General features: G+C 30.4%; 1 protein-coding gene across 4 annotated transcripts in view; it reads left to right on the forward strand.

The window, feature by feature from the left end:
- LOC124358945 (bolA-like protein DDB_G0274169) overlaps positions 1 to 16,708 on the forward strand; it is a 41,107-nt gene extending 24,399 nt beyond the window's left edge. For 3 of the 4 annotated variants that reach the window (XM_046811226.1, XM_046811228.1, XM_046811227.1), the window contains exons 2-4: positions 7,380 to 7,582; positions 12,466 to 12,534; positions 16,544 to 16,708. In XM_046811226.1, the coding sequence (XP_046667182.1) occupies positions 7,380 to 7,582; positions 12,466 to 12,534; positions 16,544 to 16,621 (350 nt within the window). In that variant the 3' untranslated portion in view covers positions 16,622 to 16,708. Of the gene's footprint in view, positions 1 to 7,379; positions 7,583 to 12,465; positions 12,535 to 16,543 lie in introns of those variants that run through there. The other variant, XM_046811225.1, reaches the window with a different exon arrangement.
- Positions 16,709 to 17,587: the final 879 nt, after the last annotated feature.

A 17,587-nucleotide genomic window follows, 5' to 3' on the forward strand; every position in this document is an offset into this window, starting at 1 on the left:
ACATTTTTAGACTGTTGGACACTGTTATACATATTTACTTTTAACACCAGAGCTGCAGCTACACATTTTTCCAGGAGGGGCAAGCCCTAAATTGAGTAGGGTAAGATGAGCGGACCCGGTTTTTTATATTGAAATTGGCAAATGATAAATTACTTAATCATAACCATCGATATAATCAATCGATACTGATTAATTATTTTGAATTATTGACTTAAATAGTCTATATCAACAGCTGTAAACACTAAAATAATACACGTAGGGTAATATTTCAATTTTACATAAGTAATTTTCAACAATTTTAGAAAACTACACGACATTGCTTTGAAAGAAGATAAAACGTACATAAAATATATTGTTTTTGTGGCTTCAACATGTTTGGACTCGTACCGAAAACCTCATTATGTGAAATTTGTGGGAAAGAAACAACTGTAGCTGTGAAAGGAGCAAATATGGTAGCCTAGTCTTCAGTTTTCCTAATTTTTGTTATGATAACTTGTTTGTTCACTGTAAATATTAAATTCATATTTTAATTTAAAACATATGATTGTTATTGAGGACTATAGATACTTTTATATCAATTGATAGTCTAGGATTTGAGATGCGAATATTAGGTATCGAAGACTACATTCTTCGATATGAAAAACCGGGTATGCTTATCGTACCCTACCCCCTAAATTTGCCGCCCATTTCCACCACCCAACATCAGCTGTAAAAAATCTTTTTTTGCTGCTTCCACATCAGCATGTAAATAATCCAGAAGGACTTAATAATTATTATTATATTTATTACTAGCAGTTACCCGCGGCTTCGCACGCAATTTTCAAAAGCGTCTAAGTCAAATAAAATCTGTATTGGCTTATTTCAGGGTTTGCGTGTGTCGAAGTATATATTTTTGGTTTAATTAAATTACATTTCTGACGCCACAGTTGAGTCCCTTTTCTAACATCCCAATCCCAAAAGGAAATACAAACAGGTCCCAGAAACCTGCTTTGGCCAAAAAAATATACTTCTGGCCGTTTGAATTTACATCTATTGAAAGATATCTCCAGTGTTTAAATTGAGTTTGTCTTATTGTCCCATTAACCCTCCATCGGGCACTTAAAATTAGAAACACCATCAGGCGCTCACGGAGGTTTCCTCCAGGTTAGTGAATAATGGATATTATAGTCGTTTAAACTGTTTTTATTTGTTTAAATATTCATACTGATTTAATTACAATGTAATATATTCATTTTTAGAATTTAAATAAAAATTACTCTCTTATGTAATGAATTTTCCAAATAAGAATTTAGAAATTAAAAAAAATGTTATTGTATAGTAACAACATGATTTATTTTAAGGAATAATGCAATTAATTGTAAAAATGTTTAACCTTCTGTAATAATATATGGAAATTAACTTAGTTTTTAACTTCTTACAAAAACAACTTACTTCAATTCTTGAGATATTATACAATAATTATTCATGTCAATTATTATTCTAAAATAAAAATTTATTCTTTACTAAAAATTTTTTAACACTACACAAAGTTTCAAAACATTTTCCTTCTGGTTCTTATAACGACAATGTTCACTCCATAAACAGTACTGAAATGTTCCCTAGCACACGGGTACTGTACTGACAAGTCTCTCGTCTTCATTCTCCATTTCACAAAATTCAAATAAAATATATTGTAAAACTTAAAAAGAAACCATCACATGTCAGACATTTAGGCGCACACGGATTATTACTCCATAAAAACTAAACACTATAAGGCGCTCACGGAGATTTCGTCCAAGGACTACAAACACGACATCGGGCGCTCACGGAGGAATCGTCCAGTCTCGCACGGAAGTAGACCCCATACTGACAGATTTTGACAAAGATAAGCGGGAGGCTATTGTTTCGCTTCCCCGAAAGATGCTCGTGAAGTACACTGCGGGACACGACTGCCAACATCAGGAAAGTAGTACTATTTTTAATAATAAAAAATACACGGAGGAAAACTCCGTTTAGCGCCCGATGGAGGGTTAAGAAAAAAAAAAAAACCTACGAAGAAGTAAAAAGATGGTCTACAGCCTTTTTACCAATGATCGGTCTGAAAGCGCCTATTCCCACCGTTCATACAGTATAATACAGTGCCACAGTTAAGTTTGCCTTGTCCTTATAAAGAAATTATATACATATGTTGGTTTTCAAGCCCTACTTTTGTCAAACATCTACTACTGATCCTTGTAATCTATTTCCGGTCTAAGATAATTCAAATGCCATAATTGGGTTTGCTTTTTTCATTACAACGAAGGAAATAAATATACTTATGTAAGACCGAAAAGTTACTGCGGTTAAATATATCTATTTCAGCCGTTTAAATTCACTTCTTGTCTAATTTATTTACAGTTTCATTGTTGAGTTTGAGTTGTTGCACTGATCAAGAAAATATGTACACATGTAGGTTTCGGAAGATAACTTACATGAAAAGAGTATTTCCGGTTTAAAATATTTCTGGTAATATATTTGATTTTGATTTTTTAACCCGTCCAAGAAATTATATGCATACAAAAGCTTAAAAACACTACTTTGGTCACTTGTGTTCTTCTTCCTGTATGAGAGATATAATATATAATTGTTTCAACTATGTCCATTTAAATTTCTAAGTAACCGTTTATAATAAGCTTTGCTTATTAAAATTTTTATTCTTTTTCAGACTGTAGTCTAGAAAAGATTGAGTCGTTGAAGCATATTTGTATCCATTCACCTGATTTTCCTGAAATCACAGTAAAAAATTTATACTTATTTATATCATAGTAAAATATACTAAGTCAAAGGAACCAACCAGTTTCGAGTACTTTACGTGCAAAAATCCATAGCTTTGTTTATAAATGTGGCATTTATAATATTATTTAAATAGTATTTCCTATACATTACATAGTTTAATTGGTTACAGGTGAAATCTGTAATAAAAATTAGATAGTAACTTTAACTTTCCAATCTGCATAATACTACTGATCAAGCACTGTGTACTTAGTCTATATATATAAAAATGAATGTTTGTATGTTTGTCCTTTATGGAATCGTGAACTATTGGACCGATCATGATGAAAATTTGTACGTATATGTATTTTTCCACGGAGAAGGTTTATAAGCTATGCCCATCCCTTTCCCGATTCAGGATTCCGCCCCACTGGTTACAGAAATACCCATAAGAAATGCATTGCAGCAAACATATGTTAACGTCTTTTCAAATTTTTAATCAGCTGTTCTTTGTAAACATATATTACACTTATAGTTTTAAAGCATAGAGTAAGCTTAAGAGAAACGACAAATTTTGTTTAAACTGTTTTTGCAATCACTGTTAAACATAGACTTTACTATCCAGATAATACAATTCAAATTTGACGTAAAAATTCACCTTTAACTGCAATATTTATTTAATATAAACCATGCTCATGCTTGATCAGAAGAGTAATGCAGATATCATAATTACTATCTTACGTTGGCTACAAATATAAAGAATGTTATAAAATCAACCTTAGTTGTTTTTTTTGACAGAAGTATGGTTCTCAAAACTCCGTGTGTACATATTCTCTCGATCGAGACAACAAAGCAAGCTCAATCGTGGCATCGGAGATATAACTAATTTAATCTAAAATTTATTATAGTAAAAAAAAAAATTTACTAAGTAATATAAGGACTTCGGTTCTTAAGATTTGCGTGCGAAGCCGTGGGTAACAGCTAGATAGAGGCAGGAATATGGTACATACCTTCATAATACGCCCAAGAGGCTCACGATGGAACGACTATCAATTATCTCAGCAATGTTTAGAATGTGATAGAAAAAGAATAAGTGAATATAGTGTACTGTTTTCAACGGGAAATTGCGTGCGAAGCCGCGGGCAACTTTTGCAAAAAATTATTGAAATGCGCAGCAAAGCGCGCCGGGCCCGCTAGTATTTTCTAAAATTTTAGTGTAAACAAATGTTTCTGTCTGTTTGTTAAGCTTCAGCTAAAGGTGTTTACTGTTAGTTTATTTTGGATGGTTTTTCGTAAATATTATGATTATTATTCCAAATTCTAAAGTATTCCAGAAATATTTTCCGATTTTATTTCCATAAAAACCTTTATCAGGTTCCAATGAACATTGAACAGAAGAATTAGCCAAATTGGCCCAGATGTTTTTGAAGCTAAAGGTGTTTACTGTTAGTTTATTTTGGATGGTTTTTCGTAAATATTATGATTATTATTCCAAATTCTAAAGTATTCCAGAAATATTTTCCGATTTTCTTTCCATAAAAACCTTTATCAGGCTCCAATGAATATTGAACAGAAGAATTAGCCAAATTGGCCCAGATGTTTTTGAAATTAGCACTTTAAAACACATTTAACGATTCATTTGTATTTCTTATAATATAAGAAAGATGAAAACAAACAAAAAGCTAAAAAAAGATTTTTATTTAATTTTTTTATTCTGATATCGATATTTTGATATCGCTGGCTACGACACTGTTTGAGGACCACTCAAATATAAAATGTACCATTTACACTTTCTAATGCATTAAAACTGGTGTTAATATTGCTAAAAACCTATATAATTACAAGGTAAGAGTACGTCACCCATCGTTTCACGTAACATGTGTAGCTAACGCCGCATATGTTTATATTTAAGGATACAAAATTCAAGGAACGTAATAAATTAAACCCAAATTATTATTTTTTTAAATGTGAATCTTTAACTATAAATATGTATAAAATATTTAAAGTTTCTTCAAACATCAACATTTTGATATTTTACAATTACAATTACTATCAACAATATGTATGAATTTGAAGACAGGAGTATAACTTTTGAATCTTATCTTGACAGGATAGAGAATCAGTGAACTTTAAAGAGATTTTCTTGTCTAATTTTTATTGCTCAGGGCGGTGTTGCTACAGTAGTCTGGCGGTTTGTACCTTCAAAATGAGCAGGCATCGGCTGCGGTAAATTAACAAGGATTTGAACTCTGTGTTAAAAATTAATCTTTTGAAATAGCGATTTACAAAATTACAAGTTTATTTAAAATAATAACTTGAGGAGCTCCATTTAACGTGATCAAAGTAGACTCTTTTAGATCCGCTCAGTCAAGAGTAAAAATTGAGATGGTAATTAAATAACAAATGTTTTAATATCTAAATTTACGTACTAAACAGTACATTTATACTTATCTTCATAAAAATTTGGTCTTAACTGGGGGATCTCAAGTTTCCGAGTTTTTCATTTTAAAGTTGAAATTTGGTTGGTAACCACCAAAAACCGTTACTGACATAACAAATTTATTATTTTAAAATAATTTTTTTACATATATAAATAATATAAATTTAAATTAATTCCCGCAATTGTAGTTCTGCTAGTTATTTTGTGATTAATGTTCAAACACGGGTATGTGTATTTTTGACCTGATGGTAAAGCTATTCTCGCGTACACTAACTAAATTATGCGTAAACAGCAGTTGCAATGCAATGACTGGACTTTCTATAATTGACTATAAATGACTAGGACCTTCTATAATTTTGCCGCCTGAGGCAAATGACCCCCCCCTGCTCTCCCCCTAGCTGCGTCGCTGTCCAAGACCCTTATTTTTTAGTAAAAATGTATTATTTAAAAATTGTATATGCAGGCAATATTTACTTATTCATCTCTTCCAACAGTTAAAGCCATGTACATTTATGAAAAACAACAGATTAGATAAACAACAAAAAATAGGGTAACAACAACAATAATAATAACAGAAACCAATAAAGAAAAATAAATTCTCGACCAGGATAAACTAAAACATAATAATAAGTGGTCCCCACGACAATCGAATTATCAATATTCATGATTATCAAATCAACAACATTCGTGAGTAACAAATCCTCGATACAAATCCTGAGATCAATTTACATTATATGTATTTCAAATTGCAGTATAATTCGGCTGTTTTTTATATATATATATATATATATTTAGATAAAATAATTTAATGATGAATAAAACTATGTAGGCTACGTATATTTATAAAATGTAAAAAACATACCATTTTGTTACTTTTTACTATTTTGAAGGATAAACATGTCTGACACCATTTGACACAAATAACACATGTATATTGTCATTGTACTTGCAGCTGATTACTTAAATACCTTACTCCTAATTTTAGTTTGTTTGAATTAATTTGGAATAATAGTGTCGAATCTAATAACAGTATAGGCTTTTAGGAATGTACTAAAGAATATAGTTATTGTGTAGAATAAAAGCAGCTGGCAATTATTAATTACAAATATCTAAAGGTGACATTTTTTATTATTCAATAGTTTAGATATTTCTATTCAATAATTCATTTGATTGTCGTGGTGGCCGCTTATTATACTGCAGCCACACTTCTTGATACATTATATATCCTTTTCCAGAAAGAAATTTTAGGTAATTGCAAACCGTAGGCCAACAAAATTAATATCTTTGAAATTTAGATTACATCCCAAACAATTCAATCCAGAGGACGGGGAATTAAGAAGGGATAGGCATATGGTGAGGGGATAACATAGTAAGTCAATGTTTATTCTTGTTTGACATTGCCCATGTCCTGCTTTGTATCCTTGGTGGAAGTAGGTGGGTTTTAATGGAAAAGACATTTCTTAGATACTTCCACAATAAATTTATTAAAAATAGCGCTTTCGCCGGTTATTGCCCATGTTATTTACACTAATTGTTTTTTTAAATATTTTCCTGTTTCCTGATTGGTCATAGATTTTTGGCAAAGTTAATTTCAAGATGAAGACATTGCACAATTCACAGCCAGATACATTGGTGTGTTGTTTTATATTTGTACTGATGTTTTGGTATCTAAAACTTCAGATAATTTTTGTAGTGGGTGTTAAATTATTTGTGTTTTTTTTTTATTGTGTGAAGATGAAAATGTATGTAGAATAATATATGGTTAGATGAGTTTGTAAGTTTTAACTTTCTCAAGCATTCATGATCATATATGTATAATTTTGGTGCTTAACTGATTGGTACTATCTCGAGGGATATTTTTTTTCCTCGTAGTCAGCATGAAACAAATATTCGCTGCAATTTACTGAAGTATAGGTCCAAGCATAAAATTTAAAAGGATCTGTCAATTCCTTGTTTAAACTCTCACCTTAGTCTGTAATGATTGGCATGTTACAATACAGACATGGGATTATTTAGCACTTTGGAGAAGCCAAACAGTTTTATATTGCCCCCCATGTGTTTTACTCATGTTGGATTTACTAGGTACACGATAACCAGTTTTGAACAGCTGTATACAAGGTTGTTGCTATCTAATATTTTTTTTGTAAATTGATGTGTAAATTTTACATTTTAGCCTGTTTTCATTCTCATGTTTACTGTCTATTTTCAGCTAGCAAACAGACGATGAGTCGTGTGCCATTTTCTGGAGGCCCTGTAGAGATGGGAATCCGCAAGAAAATTACAGAGAAATTGAACCCTTTACATTTGGAAGTAATCAATGAGTCATACAAACATAATGCTCCACCTGGCACTGAGGCACATTTCAAAGTGATCGTCGTGGCTGAGCAGTTCAAAGACATGCCATTAATTAAGGTGGGCTAAGATGCCTGGAGTAACATATTCTTGATTTTTATATTTCGGTATTTTGGATATTATTTCATATTCTTCAACTCTTTTCATTGGAACAGTCGTGAATGAATACTTATAATCGGGATGTCTGTAAATTACAGGATGTTCTTTGTGTGAGATGTTATTATCTATATAATAATTGAATTCAAGTTCATTCTTAAATTAAGTTGTTAAAAAATCTGGAGCACACTGCCTATTCTCATGCTACTGTTATATGTATATGGTAGGATTGATTAGGAAGCCATTAATTAAGGTATGCTAAGATGCTTGGAGTAACATATTCTTGATTTTTATATTTCGGTATTTTGGATATTATTTCATATTCTTTAACTCTTTTCATTGGAACAGTCGTGAATGAATACTTATAATCGGGATGTCTGTAAATTACAGGATGTTCTTTGTGTGAGATGTTATTATCTATATAATAATTGAATTCAAGTTCATTCTTAAATTAAGTTGTTAAAAAATCTGGAGCACACTGCCTATTCTCATGCTACTGTTATATGTATATGGTAGGATTGATTAGGAAGCCATTAATTAAGGTATGCTAAAATGCTTGGAGTAACATATTCTTGATTTTTATATTTCGGTATTTTGGATATTATTTCATATTCTTCAACTCTTTTCATTGGAACAGTCGTGAATGAATACTTATAATCGGGATGTCTGTAAATTACAGGATGTTCTTTGTGTGAGATGTTATTATCTATATAATAATTGAATTCAAGTTCATTCTTAAATTAAGTTGTTAAAAAATCTGGAGCACACTGCCTATTCTCATGCTACTGTTATATGTATATGGTAGGATTGATTAGGAAGCCATTAATTAAGGTATGCTAAGATGCTTGGAGTAACATATTCTTGATTTTTATATTTCGGTATTTTGGATATTATTTCATATTCTTTAACTCTTTTCATTGGAACAGTCGTGAATGAATACTTATAATCGGGATGTCTGTAAATTACAGGATGTTCTTTGTGTGAGATGTTATTATCTATATAATAATTGAATTCAAGTTCATTCTTAAATTAAGTTGTTAAAAAATCTGGAGCACACTGCCTATTCTCATGCTACTGTTATATGTATATGGTACGATTGATTAGGAAGCCATTAATTAAGGTATGCTAAAATGCTTGGAGTAACATATTCTTGATTTTTATATTTCGGTATTTTGGATATTATTTCATATTCTTCAACTCTTTTCATTGGAACAGTCGTGAATGAATACTTATAATCGGGATGTCTGTAAATTACAGGATGTTCTTTGTGTGAGATGTTATTATCTATATAATAATTGAATTCAAGTTCATTCTTAAATTAAGTTGTTAAAAAATCTGGAGCACACCGCCTATTCTCATGCTACTGTTATATGATTGATTAGAAAGACATTGTTTTGCTATATAATAATTATTGATGTCGTGATGTTTAGGACACTCAAAGGTTAATTGAACGACCAGAGCTGGGGCCTCTGACTACACTTGTGCTTACACATGAAATGCAAGCTTTGTGATAAGACTTTTGAGTGTGATGATGAAAGCCAAAACAAAGTTAGGTCTTTAATTACAAAATATTTCTTTGCAGAACGTTTAGCTGATCACTGCTGGGCTGCAATATTACAATACAATTGAATCAGGGTGCCAATTTATTGATTAGAAATACCTATACTGTTGAATAAAAAAACAGTCTGTTTATGCTTATTTACAATTAATGGTTGTCAGTTCTTTTTCATGTATTAAATAAAAATATTGTTCAAAATTAATTCAACCAAGTTAAATCATTTGTATAGTATTTGAGTAATGGCCACAAATCAATGGGGATGTACAGGTGTTATTTGTGTCACAAGCTGTCAAGACACACTTAGCCTTCAAATTAGTAAAATGTAACAAAATAAACTACCGTTAGTTACATTTTATAAATACACAGAGATTAGGTAATTTTTTTATCCATCATTCAATTATTACTTTTTAAATACAAAAACAGCTGAACTATACTGTAGTTTTAAATATCTATAATGAAATTTGATTGACATTCTGGTTTCATAGTTTAAATAATCATGAATAACGATGATTTGATTGTGGTGGTGGCCGCTTATTATACTACAGCACATTGAACTATGACACGTACCTCAATATTAGTGGAAACTAGATTGATAAATAGTTTTAAAGTACAAGTCTTTATGTAAAAATTAAATCTTCTAATAAAAAAGATTATTTAAACAAATTTTTAAACAGTACCTACTTACTTTCTGGCCTTTGTATCATGCACAAACATTATAAAATATGTTATGTAAATAGTTTTAACGTAATTGTTCTTGCATACTCATTAATAGAAAATAAAAAAACAATAATCTTTGTTTTGTTGTGTATATTTACTTGTTATAAGATTTCTTTTTTAGTTGTGCCCATTCAAAAATGTACTACAATTAAGTCAAAAATGTACAAATGCACATAAACATGTTGACTCCTGCATTGAACGTCTTATTGTAGTTCCAAGTATTGTTCATCAGCATGAATGCGTGCTTATGTCTGTAACAAAATTTTAAATGTATTTTAAAGAAGATGCATTTACTTTAATTTTTAATGTTCCATTTCAGTGATGATTTGTCCACAAATCTTACATTGTGTTGTTATTATAGAAAATAATAAGTCACTGTGTTTTATTTTTGATTTGGATTTATTCTAGTAAATATAAGACAAACAAATTTTACACTATTTCAGCAAATATATGCCTTGAATTAGTTTATTTTATAAACTTTTCAAGTAAAATGGTGATAAATTAAATTACATGTTGAGATAACTCGTATATAACAGCTGCTTGTTGTACAGGGTGGCGCATATGTCAGTTTCCCCAGAAGAGAAATTTAAAGGTGTTATAGGTTAATTGAATATAACCGTCTTAGGCAAGAAAACAAATTCATTATATGAAATCACTTACATATTACCATACAATGTTGTAGCAGTTGTTGAAAATGCCCACCTTGATTTTCTGTACACTTCATACAACGACTGAGAACAGAACCACAAATTTTTAACAATAGAGGTTTATTATTATTAACAAGTTCAAATGCATTTCTAATTAGGTTTCTGAGTTCTTCAAGATTTTTCGGTTTTGAAGCATACACAGTCTCCTTTATAATACCACACAGTGAAAAATCATATGGGGTCAGGTCTAGCGACCGCGCAGGCCAATCGATTGTACCACGTGGTCCATTCATTAATGTGTTATTTAAAAAATCTCGAACTTGGATACTGAAATGTGCTGGGGCACCATCTTGTTGCCAGTTGAGTGAATGAATATTGAAAACAGGATGGTTTCTAAGCTCAGGAACTACTACTTCTTGCAGCAACCGTAAGTAACTTTCTGAGTTAACATTTTCTTGAAGAAAATAAGGACCAATCAATGCAGTACTCAAAATACCTCCACACACCATAACACCAGGCACATTGAGTTTTGCTTGGATTACGTTATGAGGATTTACATCCAATCAGTACACGCAGTTATGCAGATTAACGCATCCATTTAGTTTGAAATATGCCTCATCACACCACAAAATTGATTGCAAGAAATGTGGATCAGCCTCTGAGTGGATAATTATTGTCTCACAGAATTCCAATCACCTATCGGAATCATCCTTGTAAAGCGCACGGAGTAAAGATGGACGATATGGCTTAAATTTTAATTGCTTTAACATTCTTTCCATGCTTCTCCTTGATATTTCTAGTTCAGCAGATACCTTACGAGTCGATTTACTGGGACTGGCCACAAAAGCTTGAGCAACTGTTTGCAGGTTTTCTTTGTTGCAAATTGATCGTGGAGGATCCTGTTTTATAATTTCTTATTTAATTCACGCATATACTGTCGAATGGTTATCGTGACATCTGGATATTTACCACTAAATTCTTTAATTACTATAGCAGTATTTTTATTATGCTTCCACCACAACAGAAGTATGTAAACTCGTTGTTGGGTTGTAAACATTTTAAAAACATACACGCACAAATAACAGATACAAAGAGCGTCACTTTACACTAGCCACTGGAACAGACAACAATGAACTTAGTCCGTGTTGCTGCCAACTTAACATTGTTACTAACCTATCGAAACAAAATATCCTAATTTATGTGGAAACTTACATTTGCGCCACTTTGTAAAGTGTAATTATATCACCTAATATTTTGTGTAACTACTAGACAATTAAGAACATTTCCTATATTTTAACAATTTTAAGTAAAATAAACTAAAAAGAACAAACAACAGTACGGTTGGTATTTTATTTTTACAAACTAAATATGTATAAAATCACATTAAAAATGATTATATTTCATATTATATCATGGATTTCTAAGAATTTAAAGACTTGCATTAATTTTTAGATTAAAAGGCATACTTACAATTTTTATAACAAACATTTAACATTTAAAAATGATGACTATCATATATGTAATGAAATAAAAAGCAATTCCAAGAATTATATACAACAAGAAATAATAACACTTGTTTTGAAATGTTTATGAATGGTCGTCAATGAAAGGTCAATTGGTTATCATATGGAGAACTTAGAGATAAACTTAGTTGAATGAACCTCCTACACACTAATAAGGAATTCTAATTAAAATTCAGTTTCTTATACAATTTGAAAGCTTTTTTAAACTTGAATATTAAAATAATCGGTAAAGGTCCCTTATTTTTTTCTAACTCCTTTTGTTTATTGTGACAGTCTAGTCATTAAAATCTATCCTACTACTTTAATTCCTAAAAAAAATCATTCTCATTTAGAAGCATTATTGCACTGTCAATCAATTAAATTTAGAACTTGCTTTGTTATAACCTTGGTAATTTGTTGCAGCGTCATCGGACAGTGAATGAAGTGCTGTCCACAGAGCTAGCTACGACTGTGCATGCGCTTTCAATTGAAGTAAGTCTTAATAACATGTAGTAGAAGAACCTATATGGAATGTAGACAACGTAATATTTATTGTTTACCAATACTTTACTTAATTCTGTAAGTTATAATTTTTAGAAGAAAACTAGCGGTTGAGTAAAGGTTTCGGACCGGAAAGGTTATGAACAGTTGATAAGAAACCCAGAATAATCACCTATTCAGGCATAAAATCACACCCATTCTCATTCACTGACAATTACTATAAGTTTTTAATGTTCAACACCAGCAATAAAACATAAAGCCTGTACTGAGGTTAGGAAACAGCCTAACCTGTCTTGTTGTGTGAGCTTTTTCTTCTATTTCATGCCCTGAGGAAGCTGTTACTTAGGGTATAATGTTAGTAATTATTTCTATGTACCTTTTCATTGCTCAATCATTTAGATATTACATATGGATTCATTATCTGTTGTCATCATCTTTAATTAATTTTCTGTTGAACAAAAGTTTTTAAATTTGCTGGTTTGGTACAGCATTTGAAATTTGACACTGTCACATACCTTACTTCTGGTGTATGCAGTCCAAGTCTGTCTGAAGAGTACCAAAAAAGTAAGTGATGGAGACATTCAGAATGAAATTTTTGTATGGCATCAATCCTTCGCACTACAGCTACATTAGTGTAGAAAACTTGTTTGCCCTGCGATGTGATGAAGAGGTGTTCTTATTATCACATCTGATAGGCTACACAATTGAGTCCACTGCGATATTTTAGACACGATCCCAAAGCACGGCAAAACATTTCATCTTCAGCTTAGATCAGTATCTAAACTCTGACACTGCCACAGACCTGTGATTGTTTGACATGAAACCAATTGTACCATAGCCTCAGCAAATAATATTAAATACTAATAGTTATGTGGCTTTACACGCAATTACATAGGCTTTGTATGTGAATCAGCCCTTCTGATAGCATGAATTATATTTCTGATGCCAATGTTGAATTGAGTTTGACTTATTGCCACGATCAAGGAAATATGTCAAAAAGTTTATATTTATGGCCATTGTAATTTACTCCCGTCATAATATTTCTTTGTGCCATAGTCGATTTTGCCTTATTTCCCTTAACAAGAAAATATATATATATATATATATATATATATATATATATATATATATATATATACACATGTCTGAGATGGGTTTGTAACAGTTTTTAAATTCATAGTAAAAGTTAGATGGCAACATTGCCTTTTATATCTGCATTACAGTGCTAATCAAGCACTGCATACTTAATACAGTTAAAAGTATATTTTTACAACAACCTAAATATCTAAATTTCTTATCTGGATATTTTCTTGCTATGTGCTTAACAGTGGTAACAGAAAAGGTTGAAGTAAGAAGAGTTACTATCAAGCTTACTCGATGCTTTCAAGATAATTGAAAATAAGTGGTAATTAATTAAATATATGGTTATATTGTCATAAAAAAATGTTACACGGAACAGTTGATTTTAATTAACAGCCATTAATAATAATATCTGTTTGCTATAATGCAACTTTAGAGACCAAGATGGGATTTTTCGAGACCAGTGGGGCGTAACCTGGTGGGGTTTTTATAATAGGAATAGACCTATATGTTAACTTCAGACCTTCAGAATGTTCATGTAAAATTTAAGTTTAAAAAGTCCAGTAGCTTTTAAATAATGAGTAACACACAAACTGACATACACAGAGAGAGAGAGAGAGAGAGATACCATTAGATTTTCATGTAATAAAATACGTAGATACAGATGGACACGTGATTCAAATTGAATAGAAATGTGTAAAAGAAATATAAGTGTTACTGATTTTGGTAGATCTTTTTTTGATTTAATATGTTTTTATTGTCATTGAGCACAATTATAGATTATGCAATAGACAAAGTTAACCTATGTTACTGTATAGGTATATTATACACAATAATTGAGAACATATTTTCAAACCTCTTTACTTGTGTAATAAAAAAAAACTTATAATATACTGAAATAAATAAATACAATAACAAAGAAATAAATAACATCTTTTTATAAATTAAAATCCTATACCTGTTACCAGGTTTAAAACATAAATGAGCTAATATAAGGTAAGGTAATCATGAATAGAAAAGCCTTACTATTCAGCGATTTTTCCATGGCAACTTTAAATTTACTGATTGGAACATTCTATGCACTTTCTGGTAAAAGTGTTAAATATTTTAATTCTAAAAAAGCATTTGACTTTTTTTAACTTTGCATTATCTAGCTGTTGGCAGGTCTAGCAGGTATTTATTTCTTGTGCGATGCCTATGAATACATTGACTATTTATTTAATTCAAAATTTCTTTTACTTAAAGTAACATGCATTAAATATACAAGCTTGGGAATGTTATAATTTGAAATTCTTTATATAACGACATACTTGATTCAAAATTATTATAAATATTCTTTATGATTCTCAAATCCTTTTTTGCCAAATAAATACTTTTTTAGTTTATGCTGTTCCCCCAAAAAGTCACTCACAACATATCGTAAATGAGAATGGAGGAACGCATAATATACAGTGATCAAAATTTTCTGACACAGTTTTTTACTTTACATAACAGATAGATAACTCTAGATAATTGAGTACATAAATAATTTACATGATAATCCCAGCTCAATTTATTGTCTATATTTGCATCCAGTAATTTAACATAATCATTACTACTTCTGATGAATTTTTTAAGAGGAAATGTTGTTTTCAGTTTTACCGTACATAAATGCACTGTAGCAATTCAACATCAGCAACAACAAACAAAGAAAGGTCCAAGAACAAAACCCTGTGGAACACCTAAGTAAACTTTTCTGAAGTTTCCATAGACAACCATTTGTTGCCTGTCAGACAAATAAGATGTTTACAACTGTAGTTATTTATTTTTTCATGCCATAATTACTAAGTTTTTGTAGCAATATTTCGTAATTAAATATGTTTTCAAAATGTTGTAAAATACATACTATTTTTTCCATTGCTTGTGCTGTATTTGACTTCTTAAGAAACACATATTGCTCTTTGCATAGATTATTTTAAGAAAAATAATCATATAGCTAATCTTTTAAACATCATTCAAACATCTTACTAAATATGGGTACTAAAGAAATAGGACAGTAGTAACTAGTGGACTCTGCCTCGTTGCCTTTTTTTGTACTGTACTCTGGCACTACTTAAGTAGATTTCAATGCTTTAGGAAATGTGTCTTCAAATATAATTCAATTGAAAATGAAAAGATAAGTTATTAGTTTTATAATATGATCTATAATTATAATACTTGCAAATCCATAATAATATTTAGTTTTTGAACCTTTTAAATCAGAAACATTCAAAATATCAGATTCGGTTATTACATTTGACTAGAAATTTTTGTTTACATCATTACAATTTGATATAGAGTTTTTCAATAATTTAATACCAGGATCAATTTAATTAATTATTAATTATTTAATTATTTAATTATTTCGATTTAAATTTGAATTCAAATTAGGAACTAAATTTTAAAACTCTACTAGACTACAATGCGTCAGTAAGAACATTACATACATTATATTCTGGACTTTATTTTATACTTTAATTGTTATCTGAGTTAATAGAGTAAAGGATTTGGTTTTGAGATTTGACAATTGAAATTGCAATTTTTAATACTGAATGAATAAATTACCTTTACAATCAGTTTGAATATGAGTCACTACCATTAAAGTCATATTCACCGTGTACATAGGCTATGTAAATTACTCAAATAATGAATCTGAGTCAACTTGAGTAGGTATAACTCAGTATTTGACTTGTTATTACTAAATTGAATACTTTCGTTTAAGATTTTTTTCAAATTACTGTTGAGTAAAGTTTTTGTTATATAGTTGCATATTTAGCAAAACAAACTATGTACTAACTTGTTTATTGCCCAATTTGTATTAAACAATCACAATGAGATCTATTGTTTGATGAAACCTATTTTCAGTTATATTCTATGATTATTAAACATGTCTCGTTTACAGGCAAAAACACCCGAGCAGTGGGCAGCGAAACCAGAAGCAGCCTCCACACCCGCCTGCCTAGGAGGCTTCGGAAAGTAGTTCATAGAAAAAATGGACAAAATTTGATAATACACTTTTAAAGTCTGTAAAAATTAATTTTTAGGTAAATAAATTATTTTTTCTTTACTGTTTCATTTTTTATTTCTGGCTTGTCACATAAACAAACAATACTTATCATTTTAATTAGTATTAAAAGTATAAACCTGTTCTGGAGGTTAAGATGAGAGAGAGAGAATAATCTTTATTCCATTAATACAAGATGTATATGAATAGCGTCATCACCACACTAGCCTATCTTAAAAAATAAAGTCAAAATTTAAAATTTACACATCTTTTTAAATAGAATTTTATTATCTAACTTAAATGATAATATATATAACATAGCCACTGGGCTAAAAAAAACTCCTGAATGGAGTACAATGCCTAATTAGTAAGGTAAACTTTTACTGCATTTAAAAATTTTTTCTGTCAGTTATATTTTTTTATTTCGTTATGTAGCTGATTATAGTATTTTTTGCCAATAAAGCTTGTTTTCATTTCATATAATTTGAGATTGTGCCTGCCAGTTGTGATTTTGTTACCTGTATTCTAAATATGTGTAGATTTTAGAGATTCATTGGATTTTTGACGTGACAACGTCTTAAATTAGGTTGCGGCTCGGAGTCACTCATGAAAAAGTGTAACGCCCGGTAACGTTACGATGCCCGTCCAGTGGGTCCGCCGCACGGGATAAAGCAGATAACTGTGGGTCCGCCGCACGGGATAAAGCAGATAACTATGTTTATTCGTGAAAATGTGGAGTGCTTAGATTCGTCATTTACAACAACTACAACAATAAAGGTAAATAATTGTACACTGATATTTCATTATCGTAAACTATTATTGATTGATTAATTGTTAGATTGACACAAAAGTTGAGAAACTGAGTTTATAATTTATGTCATACTATTGACAAATGTTGATAGTGTTAAGTAAATTATTAGTTTAAATCACTCTGCAATCAAT

Source organism: Homalodisca vitripennis, chromosome 4 (genome assembly GCF_021130785.1).
Source record: "Homalodisca vitripennis isolate AUS2020 chromosome 4, UT_GWSS_2.1, whole genome shotgun sequence".
Classification (NCBI taxonomy): domain Eukaryota; kingdom Metazoa; phylum Arthropoda; class Insecta; order Hemiptera; family Cicadellidae; genus Homalodisca; species Homalodisca vitripennis.